Here is an 18,815-nt window from a genome sequence, read left to right on the forward strand (position 1 = left end):
CTCTAGGGTAAGAGTCAGTATAAAAGTGATGATAATTCCCCCACATCTATTAATTTCAATGCAGTACTTCTTAAGGAAACATCACAAGAACTTCAGAGAAACTGAACAAAGTTGTAGTCAAGTTCCTTTGGAAAAACAAATACATAAGAAAAACCAAAATAATTCTTCTGAGCAAGATGATGTTTAAAAGTGGGCAAAGAACAGAGAGGGAAGAATGTGATGATGAGGACACTCAGAAATTTAAATCTCTGAAGCTTCAATCATTAAGAGTTCAGTACTACAGAAGAAAACAGACTAAGGAATCAGACAACTGCAGAAATGGGCCCACAAAAAAGGTACTTTGGTCTAGGACAGGGTTTTTCAACCTCGGTGCTATCAATAACCAGTTTTGATAACTCAAAATATCTCCAGACATTGCCAAATGTCTCCTGGTGGACAAAACCTCCCCTGGTTGAGAACCACAGGTTTATAATAATGGTGGTATTTCAAACTGGGGGTTGGAAGGTGTCATTGTTAAATAAATTATTAAGTGGTACTGGAATAATTGGCAATTGGTCTAAAAAAACATTTAGCTAAATCTATTTATGATTTAAAATTTTTTTAAATCGAAAATTATTTTTAATTATACAAGTAATGTATATACATTTTGTCCTGATAAAAATTAAACATTACAGATCTCTACCATAACCATCCCTTTCTCCTACTCCTCAGAAACAACCCCTATTATAAGCTGGAATATATACTTATCAAAGCTTTTGTTATGTATTAAAAAAATATATATGCACTTGTAGAAAATGCAATTTGATGGGGAAAAAAAGCTTTAGAAGAAAGAATGTGTGAACTAATTTATAATCTAAAATACAAGAAGATTTTTATAAGTAGAATATAAAACCCAGAGGTCATCAAAGATTAACGGATTAGAATTTACAAAAATTAAAAAAATTCTGATATAACAAAAATGGTAATATAACTGAAAAGCTGGAAAACATTTTTGTTACAGATAAGGGCTGATTTCTTATACAAAGATTTAATATAAATAAGAAAATGTTGAGTAACAAAGGAACTGCTGGTTAAGAGAAAAATAATTCTAAAGCCAGCAATCACTCAAATTAAAAAATGTAAATAAAAAACAAGACCATTTTATATTTATTATATTGTTAAGAAGTGTGATGGTGTCCTAGAGTTAGTGAGGGTGTGAAGGAAATGATTGATCCACCAGTTTCTGGGTGTTTTCAATGATTCAACTTCCTCAAAAATAACTGGCACATGTTCTTTGACCTTGGAATTCTAGCCCTAGCAATTTATTACATGAACTATAATACAAAAGCTTGACAACAATATAATGAAGACTTAATGGTAAAATACTGCAAACAACCAAATGTCATCAAATGGATACTAATTAAATAAAATATGGCATGTTCCCAAAAGGGAATACCATGTAGTTAATGCAAAGAATAAGGTGGATTTGACTATGCCTTTCTCAAAGAGCTCCAAGATGCATTTTGTTAAGAAAATGCAAATAATTAAATAGCATGAACACCCATGTTTAGAAAAAAATTAAAGCATTCAAGTAGCCTGGCTATTCACTTCTCTCTAACCCAACTCTGAAACCAATACGTTCAATTATATTTTTGAATACGCTCCCCCAGACAACTGAATTCTTGCTACTCAGGAACCAAAAGGGCTCAAACTTCACAAGGATATTAGTACATATATAAAAATAAGAACATATATGGTGTATATACATGTACTTTTTTCCTGGAAGTAATCACAACAAATGTTACAGATAATTTGCCATAGAATAATAAGATGACTCACTTTTTGGTGACTTTCTGCATTATTTGAATTTCCTAACTTCACATATTTCTTTTTCTTTTTCACATTTTATTTCACAACCTCTATTTCTGGAATTTTTAAATTTTTAAATATTTTTTTAAAAAAGATTTTATTTATTTGACAGAGGGAGAGAGCGTGCACGTGCACGAGTAGGGGGAGGGTCAGGACAAGCAGACTCTCTGCTCATTGGGGAGTCCAATCCAGCATTTCTTCCCAGGATCCTGAAATCATGACCTGAGACCAAGTCAGACACTTAACTGACTGAGCCGCTCAGGCACCCCTACATTATTAAAAAAAAAAAAAACCCTGTTAACAGAACTCTGCATAGGGAGATTAATAGCTTAAATTTTAGTCTTTGTATTTTTATGTAAATAAAAGCCAATTAATAATTGCTGTTACCTTAAAAAATAAACATCATAAGAGCAAAAGAAAAAAAAAGAAGGAGGATAATACAAAAAGAAACATCAAGTGCAATTCTTTAAATAATAAAATCTCAGAAAGTTAGACACTCTATGACCCTCAGGATTTCTCCCTAGAAGAGGAAAGGAAGTACATTTAGCAAATGAAAATAAAGTTGACAATTAAATGTAAGAGGAGATTATAAAAACTGTGATAGTGTTTCCTAAAGATTTATTTTTCATACCATAAAGTTACATACTACTCACCCAGCTTGGAAAATCAGACCACGTTGGAACTCGCTGACAGAGGTCCCGGAGAATACGTATGATAATCACACAGGACTGCAGACCATTAGCTCTAGCCTTGAGAGCAACACAAAAACCCAGGTGAATTAATCTTAGAAATATTGAAAATAATCCCTTGATGAAAAAAAGTTAAAATACCACTGTTCAATGGAAGCTCAGATAAAAATAAAACAAAAATAACCACACTTAAAATTGGATTCAATGAGCTGCCATTTACAGCAATATTTTATGCCAGGGTTAGTATTCAAAAGCTGGTATTTTAGGTCAAAGTAAACAGATTATACAAGAATAATATTTCTTGATCCCCTGTGAACCTTGACCTGTGTTCATTTAAAACAGTAAACTTAAAAAAAAATTCTGCCTACATTAGAAATAAAAGAAAAAGTAAAGAGCTAAAAAGTTTGTCTAGGGACTGAAAGGTTAAGGAAATCTGTTTGGTTTCCCTTCTGTGCCTTTGCATGACTGCAAAGTCACTAAACCAAACAGCTGCTTCCTCACCTTTCACTCCCTACACTTATTAACTTAGAGAAAGAGGGGGAAAAAATCTTAAAACTATACACAAAGCTTTAAACACATATTCCATTATTTAAAGCAAAAGTTAATCTGCAGCCTTATGGAATATAATATATATACACAAACATGTGATGTTCCTAAACAAGTAAACTTTAAATATAGCCACTAAAAATAAAAATAAAAAAACCCAAACTACAAAACACCCCCAAACCTAAGGTTATTGTCAAATTAATAGTAACTGCAATATGCAGATCTTCACACCCAGCTTTCTATGTTAACATATTTTCTGAGATTTAATTTAAAATAGATTGCTTGGGCAATCTTTTGAAATGTTTAAACACAGTTAAACATGTTTACTGAACTACTCTCTCATAAGGCTACAAGAAAAAAGTAAAATGATGTTCCGAACCTGGAACCACTTAGCGTGGCGTAGAGCAGCCAGAGCGTCAAGGCATTTTTGCCTGTCCAAGACGTCCGGTGGGTCTTTCACCATACCCGAGGTTACATCTAAAATGGATTGAATTGGCAAAATGCAGTGAGGAATGGGTGTTTGACCAGGTGAGCAAGACACTTCCTTAAAGTAGCATCAGTGTCACATGAGCCATTTGTGAGTTTACCAGCCCTTTAATGTACCCAGAGTTATTTTCAGCAAATTTATATAACCCAATGTGAAAATCAAAAATACTTAAACTCTTAAGAAAGGTAATAAATGATTTCTGCAAATAACCCTACCCACCAAAATAAAATCAAAAGGAAGGATTACTGGACACAGCGCACCAGCACAAAGACAAGACAAGAGGGAACACAAAAATCCACCTTAATAAATGAGAGTTCATGATAAACTATTAAGTTTGTTCAGTATTCTAAATGGTCAGAGGTTATTCTGGGGCTCATATAGCAAAGAACTAATAATAAATATGGAATGATCAATACAGTAATAATTATAGAGCCAAAAATATGCATTTCTAAGAGGTCAATGGTTTCTCGTCTACAGCTTTAAGGGAATATGAAATGCTCTTTAAGAAAGTTTCCATAAAATATCCCAAAGAATAACTGGAGAGGAATAATGGATATAGAAGAAAAGGGTGATAGGAACTAGCATGGTTAAATAGGATAAGTACAGAAAAAGAGGAGATGTAGTAAGAACTCTTTGATGATAAATAATAGGTATGGCCTAAAATTATAACAACTGATTTTAAATCCGATTATTATGTTAAAACAAAGGAGCCACCTAAAAAACTTGAGAAAATCTGAACCTAACTAGGACAAGAGGTTAATTTTACATTCGCGATAGAGGGCCAGCTATGTTCATCTAAACGTATCTGTAAAGTGTGTATAAAAATAACAGCATATTAGCTAATTAAGCTATTAAGCTTTAATATGTAAGAAAATTTTTCTTTTTGCACCAAGTCAATCTAATTCATAGCTCTTAATGATTTTAACAGTAGAAGTATTTTCTAAACACAGCATAATTACATACTAGATGAGTCATCTATTGAATTTCACAGTCTACTGGCTCAAGTGCACCAAAATTATGGGGTATTTAAAATATAATTTAATAAATCACTGAGGTTACCAAATGAGTGTAAGGGACAAAAGAAATAATATGATAAAAGAAGTTAAAGATGATTTTTAGAGTATTATTGCACTTTAGGCAAATTATTTAATTGTATATATTTTGTATGAGCATTCAGTTATCTTAAAAGACACTTGTCCTTATTTTGAGGAGATAATACATAAAGAAGCATATTCTAAAAATGATAACTCTATCCATTGGGCTTTCTATTCTTAGTTCTTCTCCTCAAATAATCAAATGATCCAGATTTTTCAAGACATGTTAGAAGGGCGATTTTCAGATAATCAAAGAATGCTGTGTAGCATTCTGAGAATTAAGACTGAAAGAAGAATGTGGATACTAAAGAGAAACTATCAAGACAAAATATTAGTGATTTTTAAAAAACAGTGGACAATCTCAAAACCTGCAAGACTTACTACTAAAATGAGAAACATACTGACCATAAGATATAGGGCTCTTCTGAGATAAGGAAAGAAAGGGATACAGAAAAGCACAGCTAACTAAGGAAAAAAGAAAAAAAAAAAGAAATAAAAAAACGAAACAAAAAACCACTTCTTAATGCAGGATTACAAAACTGCTTAAGGACCCTCTTTCTATTCCCTTATTTACATTACTTGCTAAAGCTAAAATGCAAATAGGTGACAACGTGCAATCTCTTTCTAAAAAAAGTTTCTGAATTTCTATATGTTATTTTCAGTGTTATAATTTCCTTTAATATGTAAGAAAATTTTTCTTTTTGCACACAAGCATTTATAACTTTGAAAAATTTAATTAATGATACAATTTCAAAGATGCCAAGACACCTATTGCAATTTAAAAACAAATTAAGAGCTGTTAAGTAGAAAGTTTCTGTTAAATTTAGAGTGTGGATTTTTGCACCCATTTTATATTTCAAGTGGATTAACCCCTTAGGATATTGTACTAAAAACAAAAAAATTATACTTCTTGCCTAATACCCAGTTAACAAAACAAAAATAATTTATTAAAAAAAAAGAGGAGCAAATTCTTATCCTACATCAATGTATTTCATAAATTTTAAGGGGTTAATCACTAGTTAGAAGACATGCTGTGTCCACACTATTTTATGATTAAAAGTTAATGGGAATATATTAATTTAAATTAACATGGTTATGTAAAATATATAATCCACCCACAACCATTTAAAAACTAGTGTGAACACTGCTCAATTCTGGAGTAGACAAAGACAAAACAAACAAAACAGCCACACAAAGGACAATAAATGCCAGACTCTGCATCCAAAATCCCTCCTTAATCAAATGGCAGGTGTGACACTGAGCTTTTGAAAACCTTGGTCAAAAATCCTTCCGATGTCTTGGCAGCAACCCCTGACAGGAATCAATCCCCTCTGCTAGAAGGCTTTGGACCGGGACTGATAAGCTACAGGTGGAAAAAAACACACACATACTTGACTTGCTGCAGAGAAGACACTGTAGCAAGGGTTAGAGCATTTCCAACATTTCAAGCTTCAAGTCAATAGTGTTTAACTGTCAAACACAGTACCATAAAGTAGATCTGACATGCGTTTAACAGTTATTTGGGCAATTTAATAATTTTTTTAAAATAATTGAAAAATAATTTTTGGTATTAAACAGGACCATTAAAGAGCTACCACACTGCACAAGGCACAAGTCTCAAGACTTAGAATTGTTCTTCCGGCAAAGCCTTCCTTACCCCCTGTACTAACTCCCCAAAGCAAGCTATAGGCTTTAAGTGATTTTAAGACACAGAGCATTGGGAGCTGCAGTGAGAGAGAATACATACCGTTATTCTGCAGCAAGAAAGAAGCAATCTTCATAATGAAGCTAAAGACATAGTTTACTGCAGTAATCTGCAGCAAGGAACACTCTATCAATGTTTCTATACTTTTTGCACATCCAACTTTTCAGCTCAGTGTCTTGAGGTAAAATCTTCTAATTTTGGACTGATCATTTCTCTCACCAGAGTATTTATGAAATCCAGAACAGTAATTCTAACTCAATTCTGGGTCAGACAAAAATATAATTTTGTTTCCTTTAGAAGGAATAGGTTATCAAAGACTCTATACTACAAATGTGGTATGAACTTTAGACTTCTGCAACATAATGAAGTAACCCGATACTGCATAAATTTAAGGCTAAATGTAATTGGATAAGATGTGCTCTGAAATAGTTAAATGGTTATATGAGTGTAATTTCATTCTAAGTATAACAGCTTTTATCATATTAGAAGATTTTTCAAATCCTAAGTGTCATATGTTGCACATGAATTGAACAGATCGACTCAGGAACTGTTTTTTCCCCCAGCATATCCATAGTCAGACCTTCAATGGAAACTCATGTTCATATAAAAGATCCTTTACACAAAACCCAATTATTTTTAAGATGCAAAGCTTATACAACATACAAGTCCTGATATGATATATATGTGAAGTATGCAAGATTAGACATGCCTCCCAATGACCACATTTTAAATTAAGTGTTCTCTTTCTGGGTTGTGGAAAAGCCCAGTGCCTTAAAAAAAAATGCTTTGCTGTAAGAAAACAAATTTAAAGGGACAGTAACTAAGAGCCTACTGATACTATGTTAAACAATTTTAGTATTTAATATACAGTATTCTTTTCTATCTGTATCACAAAGAAATATTAGTGTAGACTATATAACTTCATACTCAACAAGTTAAGATGTACAAAAACAACATGAAAGGAAACAAAGTAAATTTTATCTGACCCATAAAACAACAGAACCAACATTAGGCAGACACTGACCATGCTTTTTGGCTAAAAGCTTTTGAAGCTTTGAAAATGTTACAGAACAGTCCCTAAAGCAACATTGCTGGCACCAGCAGGATTTCATATTCTACAATTGTAAAGTAAGTTTAAAAATCCTGTACTGTACTACAACTTACTAAGCCTACACCATTTATTTTTCAGTATCTCTAGTATAATAATATTGGGTTTAAAAGCCCAAATCTATGTGCATTAGGATGCTCTGCATTCATGAAAACTCTCCAAACCAAAGAGCAACCTCAGAGAACTAGAAATATTTACCTCAGGACAAGCCAAATCCATGATTACACATATAACAATGCCTCTTAAAACATATTACAAGTATATAACCAATTTTATTTGAAACTCTCGTCTTTTTTGGAAGACAAGGCAAGAACAAGGAACTTCTTAACAGAAGTTAAATTTGTGGCCCTTTACTACCAACATTTAATTTTTTTCATGTGTCCATTATGTCAGCAAGAATAATTTTGAACTTTTTTTTTTCCAGAAATCTGAGGTTAGCAAGAAAAGAAAAAATCAAGAAAGTCATTAATACCATGAGTGTTTTATATAAAAGTACATTACTAAAAAGAGCATTTACTTTCTGGGAAATGATCTTATTAAGCAAAACTGGTTGCTACTTAAGTCAAATCTATCAAATTCATATGTAATGCCAGCATGTTGCCTTCTAGGGCTTAATGCCATCTTAAAGAGTAGGTAAATGAAAAAAAAGTTAATAGAAAAGTAGAATGTTTAATGGCTTTCCAACCTCCTTCCCTCATGTTCTCTTCTCGAATAATTGGAGATGTCAGGGTGATAGTGACTTGCATTTTGGGTTCCACACATGAATTCAAAATTATTGCCGCTTCAGACACAGCACATTTTATATCATACTTCTCAGGACTTATAACCTATGTAATGAAGAGCACAAAAAATTAGCTGAACTTTTATATTATCAGACAAAGCAGTTTCATTATGGCTCTTTCATTTTCTCACCATCTCAAGTATTTTTACTTATTTTTAAAAGTTGTTTATTTTTTTAAAAGTCATCTTTACACCCAACATGGGGCTCAAACTTAAAACCTGAAGATCAGGAGTCACGTGCTCTACTGACAACTAGTCAGGGCCCTACCTCAATCCTTTTATAATGAGTAGATAATACACTTCTCCTCTAAGAAGCCTTACAATAATCCAAGTATCATTTATCTCTTACCATACTTGCCTTTTACAGTTCTTTATTGAGCTAATATTTACCATTATTTGTATTGGGAGTTATTTGTATATGTCCCTCTTAGATTATAAATTCTTGAATAGAAGAAACACTGCTGTGTTTACTACTGTACTTTCAAATTGCATCTGGGTAGTTAAGTTCTTCTACATCTGCAGAATTTGAATGAAACTAAATAGATCCTTGAATTCAACCATTCCCACTGTATGTACATTGTGAAATTAACACATCTATACATCATAATTGGAGAGCAAAAAGTCTTGATTAAGATCCAGAAAAACCAAGATTCACTGTAATTTGATAGATATAGATAAGCCCCAGTTTCCACTGTAATTTGATATAGATAAGCCCCAGCTTCTATTAATGAATGCTTTACAGAAATTACATGGAGTGTTTATAGTACAATATGTAAGTTCAAATTCCAGCTACTACTTTACCAGTGTTGTGAATATGGGCAAATTATTTAACTCCTCTACCCTGTTTCTGTAAAATGGGGACAGAAATTGTTACCTAACCTGTAGAACTAAATGAATTAACTATATAAAGCCTTTAAAACAGTGCCTGGTTGGGGCACTTAGTCAGCTAAGTCTTTGACTTTGGCTCAGGTCATGATCTGGGGGTCTTGGGATTGAGCCCCATGTTGGGGCTTTTGCTCAGCAGGGATGTGCTTGAGATTCTTCTCTGCACCTCCCCTCCCCTAGCTCGTGTGCTCTTCCTCAAATAAATAAATAAAATCTTAAAATAACAAAAAAGTGCCTGGTACATACTAAGTACTATATAATTGTCAACTATGACAATGATGACGAAGAATTTTTTTTATTCGGGGTGCCTGGGTGGCTCAGTGGGTTAAGGCCTCTGCCTTCGGCTCCGGTCATGGTCCCAGGGTCCTGGGATCGAGCCCCGCATTGGGCTCTCTGCTCAGCGGGGAGCCTGCTTCCTCCTCTCTCTCTCTGTCTGCCTCTCTGCCTCCTTGTGATCTCTCTCTCTGTCAAATAAATAAATAAAATAAAAAAAAAATTTTTTTTTCCCTTGTATAGTAAGTACAGTCTGATTTGGAAAGGGTATTTTGCTTTAGTCTAACTGCTTATTTCCTTAGAATATATTTCCCTACTTCGTAGTTTTATTAAGCATCTTTTTTTCCCCCCAGATTTTATCTATTTATTTGACAGAGAGAGACACTGAGAGACCATCAGGCAAGGGGAGTGGGAGGGGGAGAAGCAGGCTTCCAGCAGGGCAGGGAGCCCAATGGTCACTGGGATCATGACCTGAGCCAAAGGTAGATGCTTAATGACTGAGCCACCCAAGCATCGCAATTAAGATCAAGGTATTTCTAGCAAATTATGTAATTCTCTCAAGGCCCTCAACACCCACCTCCCCTCATATCCCATTGCCCTAGCAGCCTCAACAGAGGGAAAAAAGCAGACACACAATGCCAATTCTTCTGGTTCCTAGCACTTAAGACTCATCCACAATGAGAAACTTCGTATCTGGAACAATGGGAACATAAAGCAAACATCATTAAGTGTTAGCTGTCAGAGCTTAAGTTCAACATTGTGGTTCACTATCCCTTTTGTTACCAGTTGCCCTGCTGTGGTCAAGTACTATTTATTCTGACTCACTGCTGTAGAATACACATGAACAATGAAATGTCAATCCTTGGATTTAGAATACCTAATTAATTTTTAAAACCAAAAAGGTTTTAAAATAAATTATATACATTAAATTATTCAAGAAATATATTTCTTTAAAAAATTTATTTTAGGGGCACCTGGGTAGCTCAGTGGGTTAAAGCCTCTGCCTTTGGCTCAGGTCATGATCTCAGGGTCCTGGGATTGCGCCCCACATCAGGCTCACCGCTCAGCGGGAAGCCTGCTTCTCCCCCTTTCTCTCTGCCCGCCTCTCTGCCTACTTGTGATCTCCATCTGTCAAATAAATAATATCTTTAAAAAAATTTTTATTTTATTTAGAGAGAGAGAGAGAGGGTGTGTGTCGGGGTGGCTGAGTGTGTGCTGGGGGTGGGGGGAGGCAGAAGGAGAGGGAGGGAGAGTCTTAAACAGACTTTATGCTGAGGGCTGAGCCCAATGTGGGCCTTGATCTCAAGACCCAAGCCAAAACCAAGAGCTGGACATTTGACTGTATCACCCAGGTTCCCCAAGGAATATTTACTTTAAATCCCAATCTGAGATTATGAGACTAATGTGTAACATTTTTTAGAATTCAATCTTAAAAAGTTTGCTTTTGTAAGACCAAAAAGGGGATATTCTACTAATTGTGAATTGCCATGATTTGCTGGACAAAGACAGAATTCCTATCATTATAAAGACAGAAAAAGAAAAATCCCAGTAAGACCTGGTAATTTCAAATTGGAAAGACTATTTCTTACTATATTTTATTAAAAACATGTATTCAACTAAACAGGCGAGAGGTTCACAGATTTTAAAAATTCAAGTTTGCTACACAGGGGCTTTGTTTTTAACAAAAAAAGAAAAAGAAAAACCATTTTCTGTCAACAACTGCCTTCTCTCTTAAGCTTCAAATCTTGGAAAAAAAAAATCAGGATGAGAACATGTGCTACAATTTTACATTTTTAAATAAATTAGCAAGATGGCTTCATGTCAAATATAAGCACTATAAAACCTAAAAAGGCAAACTAGAAAATAGTCCTACCAATTTGCACAATGAAGCAAAACAACAACAACATCCCCCCCCCCCCAAAAAAAAACAAAAAAACTCCCTCAAAAGGGAAAGTCAAGCCAAAAACTTAAAGGCTGGCTTGGGTTTAGGCTGAAGCACAGTTAGTCCTGCCAAAAACTTCTGAACCAGACAAGGGGTAAAAATGAACATTTCCATAATACTTACAGCAAGCTGTTTGGGTAGGTTTTCTGCAATACGGCTTAATAATGTCTTTGAAGGTTTCTCAGAGCACAGCAAAACAAGGTTGACATTTCTATCTCCTCGGAGAAGTAATCCTTTTGCCAATACTCCCACTCGCAAAACTCCTTTTAAAGCTCTGCGGTGAAATCAAATTATATTATGACATTTGTCTTCCCAGCCACAGCCATGATAATCTCTAAATATATAATAGTAAATTAAATAATTTTATGCTATCAACTACAGTTTAAAAATATCTAATATTCTTATTTATTTATTTTTAAAAATATTTTTTATTTTATTTATTTGACAGAGAAAGAGATCACAAGTAGGCAAAGACACAGTCAGAGAGAGGGGGAAGCAGGCTCCCCGCTGAGCAGGGAGCCTGATGCAGGGCTCCATCCCAGGACCCTGAGATCATGACCTGAGCCGAAGGCAAGAGGCTTAACCCACTGAGCCACCCAGGCACCCCCAATATTTAATATTTTTAAGAAGCAGCCTTCATTTAGATAAAATATATAGATAAATAAATCAAGAACTAAGATCTCATGGGATCTTTTGTCTCACAGGACCATTTCAAAGAATATTAACATTTCTGTGTCTCATTTTACAAATCAGAATAAGAGTCATGGTTCCTTATTTTAAAATCTCATGACCCTGAGACTGAGACCTGAGCTAAGATCAAGAGCTGAATACTGGGGCACCTGGGTGGCTCAGTGGGTTAAAGCCTCTGCCTTCGGCTCAGGTCATGATCTCATGGTCCTAGGATCGAGCCCTGCATCGGGCTCTCTGCATCAGGCTCTCCACTCAGCAGGGAGCCTGCTTCCTTCTCTCTCTCAGCCTGCCTCTCTGACTACTTGTGACCTGTCAAATAAATAAAAAATATCTTAAAAAAAAAAAAAAAGAGTTGAATGCTTAACTGTCTGAGACACCCAAGTGCCCCAAGAGTCATGTTTAATGTAATGTAAAAATATTTCCAAATGGTAAAAGGAAAAATCACAACCTAAAACTTGATATGAAAGATGTTTCCAGGTGTGCCTGTGTGGCTTAGTTGGTTAAGTATCTGATTCTTGATCTTATGGTAATGAGTTAAGCCCTGTGTTGGGCTCCACAGTGGGCCTGAGCTTACCTAAAAAAACAGTTTCCAAAGCTTAAGTCTCTTCATGCTTTATGGTCAACAAACTAAGGAAACAAATTGTTAAAACAAGGACTGAATGTGGGACAGATACAACAAAGGAAAACTGAAGAGCAGCTGAATGCAATTATGGAGGCGGCTTTGAAAAAAGACTCAAAATAGTTTTATATAAATTAAGATAAAATTAGCAAAATCACAAGGTTGGAGATTTTAACTGTGTTATTTATTTTAGCAAAAAGCAGCTAAATGCATTAAATATCTACCCAAACAAGACATGTATATTCACACCAGAGAATTTTTAGTCTTTGTAACTTTTTATTTCAAGTATAAGAAGTACATGGAAAGAAAAACAAAAAATAAGCAAAGTAACTCTGAAAACACACCTGTCTTTACCTCCCTCTTTCTTATCATCTCCCTCTTTGCTCTTGCTCTTCTCATGTTCAGACAAACTGTCTGAAACAAGTTTTAAAGCACGTTCAGTGATAGAAACAATTTTCTGAACTGCCTGTAATTCTTCTTCAGTTGGATAAATGGTTGCGTGTTTTGTCATGACATAACGGTCATCAGATGAATCAGGACGACGTAAGGGCTAGAGAAAAAAAGTTACTTCATTTAAAAGCAATGTTTCCTGGGCAAAAATAAACATATTTTTCAACTACATGTATGTTCGTCATATCTTTTAAATAAAGTCAACTATGCAAAATGTCCACTTAAAATATCTTCCCCTTTTCTACTTCAGTAAAAACAAAACTGCAAACTTTGGAAAGTTATACTATCAAGAGTCGGATGCTTGTGTATGTATGCATTTGCTTATCTCTGTATGTACACATGCTCTGCCTGAACACCGTATCTAAGGTTATGGAAATACTTCTTATTCAACTTTAAAGACTGTTGATTGTGAAAATTTTTTTGACTTTGATAAAACAGGTCTTACAAATGCTTGTTCTGTGTAAAGACAAATGAGAAAGAGAGTAAGTTAAAGAGGAGGACTTGCTGTTTCTCCTAAATGCTCTCTGGAAAACAACAAAAAATTCTCTAGTTTTGTAGTCTAAACTTCTATGGAATGCTCTTCATAAGCTGGTGTCTCTTCGTTTACACAGCTTCTATGGAACACAAACCTCAAGATGCATTATCTTTCCTACACTTTTCCTAGTACATCAACTGTTATGCTCAAGTGGAACCATTTACATACCGCTTATCCTGCACTCAATTCAGAAGCAGTAGCAGGTTTTAGATGGTCAGGTTTTGAAGAAGGAAAGAAGATTCTCAACAACAGGTAATGGGAAGATAATAATTTTGAAGGCAAAGCAGCTGCCTTCAAAAGTGGTTGCTTTTGCAAATGTCAAGAAAAACAAAGGAAAGAAAATCTCTAATGTTAAAGAACACTTGACAGAACAAAAGCCCTGCTTCTGTTTAGCTTTTACTGAAGGTTAAGAAAAATTTATGGACACTCTATGAAGTCCTTTATAAGACATGAGTTAGAAGCTATAATAAAAGGAGAAAAAATTCTAAATGAATTTTAGAAAAAATTCTAAATGAATTTCCCAATGTAAAACTTATACTGACATTATGAGACTATTAAATCTAAGAATTAGTCTCCCCAAACTGTTATCTTCTAAAGCTGAATCAATCTTAACACTTTTATCCCCTAAGTAAATTATGTGTACACTTACTGCAGGCCCCTGTGGCTGAGGAGGCATGCCTGGTCGGACTCCTAGAAGGCCTAATGGGCCTGGGGGACCATGAGGATAGCCTCCATCAGGCATTCGGCGGCGATCATCCCAATGGTGTTGTTCTTCCTCCATTCTTCTCCAATACATGTCCTCTTCATAACGTCTGAAAACAGAGAATGGTATTACAAACCTTATTAAAAGAAAAATACAACCCAAGAACTTACATCAATAATGACAAAAAATGCAATTAAAAAAACTGTCCCACATCAGCTTAGCTAACACCTTCCTTTTTCCCTAGTGTAACTAATATCCTTTATTTGCTTTTACAATCTACAAATAGATGCGAGTATGAGTGAAAAGAGGTGAGAAAACAAAGAGAAAAGCAACACAAAATTTCATAGCCTGATGTCAAAGCCAAAGGAACAAACACTAGAAACCTCAGAGCTTCCTTCAATCTCTCCTTCTTTAAGATATTGTAAACTTAAATGCCTACCTACAGTGGCTGGACCAGTAACGTGTGTGAATGAAAAATCTGAAGCACACATTCAGGAATTTTCTTCCTGTCTAGAGAAATGTGCTCCTTCCTATTTTCTATGTAGAAAGAACCTCTTAAGACTATTTTTAATTTCCCCATTTATGATACCGGCATACACAAATTTGTCTACTGAGGAAAAACAACAGTGCAAGACAGTGATGAATGGCAACTCACATTTCTGTCTCATCTGTGGGGACATATTAAGGTTGGGGAAGACTATGGTAAAGCAGAAAGCACGTCTGTTATCTAGCATTTAAATAAAAATTTGAAGGTGGGGGGAGAAAGTACATGTTCTGGCTAAAGAGAACAGCTGTTACTCAGCCCCAACTAATTAATGCCATAAGGGAATACAGGGTTCCAATCTCAAGATCATCAGGATTTTAATATTTTTCAGAATCTTTAGTGTTGGTTCAAATTAAAAATACTATGTATATCAAATGAAAACCTCCATGGGCTGAACCTGGATTGTGGGCAGCTATTGTATAACTTCTGCTTTAATGGTCATTTTCAGAATCTAATTTCTTTTTTACTACCTCACTCTCACTTCTGTCTTTATTTTCAGCTTCAAACTAGGATACCGATAACTTCGAAGAGAAATTATGTCTCTGACGTTAATTTTGATAGGAATAAGGTTTTACTATACAAATTTGTTTAAAAGAAAGAAGCACACTTCTCCAAAATCAAAAACAAAAAACACCAAACCCATGTATGTTTCTCATGTAGCTCTTTAGAAACTACCAATTTCCTCAGATTGGGAATAAGCAGTGCTTTTTTGGGTCATCTGACTTAGAAGTAGTATAGAAACATAATTCTCTGTTATTTAGGCCTTGAGAAAATGAGTAACAGGTTGAAGGCTTTGAAAAACTACACTTATCCAGTTTTGAATAGTTTATTGTTATTATTGAACACAAATGTTTAAGTTATGTAAGGGCAGGGATTTTTATCCATTGTTTACCAATTCATACTCAGTACCTAACACACTACATGCAATTTTCGAGCACATCATAGGTGCTTAATAAATATTTGACATATCAACAAAAGAGGAAAAATTCCATATCTAAGTACAGAGTTTCAAATGCATTACAAAGGCTGATTATTCACAAAAAACAAGACTGATATATTTAAACATATTAAAAAGTAAAAACCAATACATAACAGTTATAACTATCTGCCGATAACACATTAATAATAGGTTAATAGCTACAATATAGTGTCTGTACAAAATAACAGTTAAGTAAAATAAATAAATAAAACCCAGGCAATTTACAAGAGGAAATGTAAATGTTCAAACATGTAATAAAATTCAGTATGTGAAATAAAAAGTGGTTGACAAGGATGTGGAGAAAAAGGAACCCTTGTACACTGCTGGTGGGAATGTAAACTGGTGCAGCCAAGGTAAAAAACATTAAAAATAGAAATATCTTATGATCCAATAACTCAACTACTGTATAACTAACCAAAGAAACTGAAAATACTAATTTAAGAAGATATATGCACATCTATGTTTACTGAAGCATTATTTACAATAGCCAAAATATGTAAGCAACCTAAGTGTCCACTGATGGACAAACAGATAAGGAAGATGTCGATGGACACACACTGGAATATTATGCAGCCGTAAGAGAAGATGAGATCATGCCATCTGCAACAACATGGATGGACCAGAAAGTATTATGCTAAGTGAAATAAGTCAAAAGACAAATATATGATTACTCTCATATGTGGAATCTTAAAAAACAAATGAGTAAGCAAACAACCAAGCAAAATATAGAGAACTGATGTTTGTTACAGGGAAGGGGCGTGAGGGGATGGGAAAAATGAGGGAAGGGGAGTGGAAGATCCGAGCTTCCAATTATGACATGAGCAAGTCACAGAGGCATAATATAAGGAATATAGTCAGTGATATTGTTAATAGTGTTGTCTGGGGAAAGATGGTAGCTACATGTGTGGTGGGCACGTATGAAGTATAAACTTACTAATCAGAATGTTGTACACCTAAAACTAATGTATTGTGTGTCAACTATATTCAAAGAAGCTTTAGAAAATTTGCTAGTAATATAATTCAAACTGAACTGAAACAAATTTGAAAAGATTTACCTTTCCTATCCCAAATTTCAAATTTGAAAACAAAACCCAACCAACCAAAAATGGATTTCATATTTCTCTCTCTCATTGGCAGAGAACTTTAATGTTGTAGCAGCAATTTTCAAAGTGTGGCCCAAGGACTCCAGATGGTCCCTGAGGCCCTGTCAGGGGATCCATGTCTTAATATTAAGACATCATACACCTCTTCCATTCTTACTCTCTTTTCAATGTATAGTGGCGTTATCCAGAGGCAGAATGTGGTATTGCAACAAAAATGAACACAGAAGCACACATGAGAATCATGCTGCCTTCTTTTAAGCAAGACATTTAAAGGGATCTGCAAAAATGTCAAACAGTATCATTCACACAATTCTGGTGAAGAAATAGTTATATGAAGATTAATTTTTCACCAAGTTATATTTATTAAATATATGCAATGTAATATAATTAGTCAATTTGTTTATATACATATTTTTATAGATTTTATTTGAGAGAGAGAATAAAAGAGAGTGGGTGAGCACAAGAGGTGGGGAGGGGCAGAGAGAGAAAAGCAGACTCTCCGCTGAGCACGGAACCTGATGTGGGACTTGATCCTGGGACTCCAGGATCATGATCTGAGCTGAAGGCAGCCGCCTAACCAACTGAGCCACCCAGGTACCCAATACATTTATATTTTAACAAATATAATTAAAATGTCATTCTTAAATGAATTCATAAATATTAAACTTCTCAGTTTTAATTTTTAATACAGTGAAATCTTGACAGCTATAACCCACATAAACAAAAACTATTTGGAGTCTTTAATAATTACTGAGTATAAAGGGTCCTGAAACTCAACTGAATTTATCTTTAATATTATTCTTCAACTATATCTTCAATTATTATCTTCAATAATTATATCTTCAATTATTATCTTCAGTAATAATGGAGTATAAAGGGTCCTGAAACCAAAATATCTGAAAATAATTGAAGTTAGAGTACTCAGTATATGCAGAAGCATGGGTTTCCTTCAAACAAATATTTCTATTTCTGGAAATATTATTATTACCAACATAAAGTCATAATTTATGCAATAATATAGCCTCAAGCATGGTCAATGTAATAACCATGGTACAGAAACACTGGAAACAACCCAAGTATCTAACAGAGGATGACACGCTATAAAGAAAATTACACATCCATATACGAGAATACTATGCTGTCACAAAAAAGAAAATAATCCTAGCTTAATTTTTAAAGTGGCATATAAATGAAAAAAGTGAATTATAAAATGTGTACAGGAGTGCCTGGGTGGCTCAGTTGGTTAAGCATCTGCCTTTGGCTCAGGTCATGATCCCAGGTGCTGGGACTAAGCCTCTCTCACTCCTCCTGCTTGTGCTCTGTCAAATAAATAAAAAAACTAAAAAAAAAGAAAGTGTACATTATGCTTATTTTCTGAAATCTATATCTATATCCATATAGATATATTTAAAATATTTTATTCATTTGACAGAGAGTGAGTGAGTATATACACAAGCAGGCAGTGTTGAGAGAGGGAGAAGCAGGTTCACACTGAGTGGGGAGCCCAATGTGGAGTTCAATCCCATGATCTGGAGCCCCTGAAATAATGTTTTATTTATTTATTTAAAAAATTTTTTTAAGATTTATTTATTTGACAGAGATCGTAAGTAGGCAGAGAGAGAGGAGGAAGCAGGCTCCCTGCTGAGCAGAGATCCCGATGTGGTGCTTGATCCCAGGACCCTGAGATCATGACCTGAGCTGAAGGCAGAGGCTTTAACCCACTGAGCCACCCAGGCGCCCCAATATATTTTAAACTTGTACAAATACTCCTAGCAGCAGTATTCATGACACCCCGAAAGTGGAAACGACGCAAATGTCCACCAACTGATAAACGA

The 18,815-nt window shown here is 34.7% G+C and overlaps 1 protein-coding gene across 3 annotated transcripts in view; it reads right to left on the bottom strand.

The window, feature by feature from the left end:
• ZFR (zinc finger RNA binding protein) overlaps nt 1–18,815 on the bottom strand; it is an 85,718-nt gene that overhangs the window by 21,308 nt on the left and 45,595 nt on the right. For 2 of the 3 annotated variants that reach the window (XM_045079450.1, XM_045079449.1), the window contains 6 exons: nt 14,301–14,463; nt 13,011–13,216; nt 11,481–11,631; nt 8,163–8,304; nt 3,463–3,560; nt 2,502–2,597 (listed from right to left, as the gene is read on the bottom strand). In XM_045079450.1, the coding sequence (XP_044935385.1) occupies nt 2,502–2,597; nt 3,463–3,560; nt 8,163–8,304; nt 11,481–11,631; nt 13,011–13,216; nt 14,301–14,463 (856 nt within the window). Of the gene's footprint in view, nt 1–2,501; nt 2,598–3,462; nt 3,561–8,162; nt 8,305–11,480; nt 11,632–13,010; nt 13,217–14,300; nt 14,464–18,815 lie in introns of those variants that run through there. The other variant, XM_045079451.1, reaches the window with a different exon arrangement.

Source organism: Mustela putorius, unplaced genomic scaffold (genome assembly GCF_011764305.1).
Source record: "Mustela putorius furo isolate JIRA1106 unplaced genomic scaffold, ASM1176430v1.1 tig00000407_pilon_pilon_pilon, whole genome shotgun sequence".
NCBI lineage: Eukaryota > Metazoa > Chordata > Mammalia > Carnivora > Mustelidae > Mustela > Mustela putorius.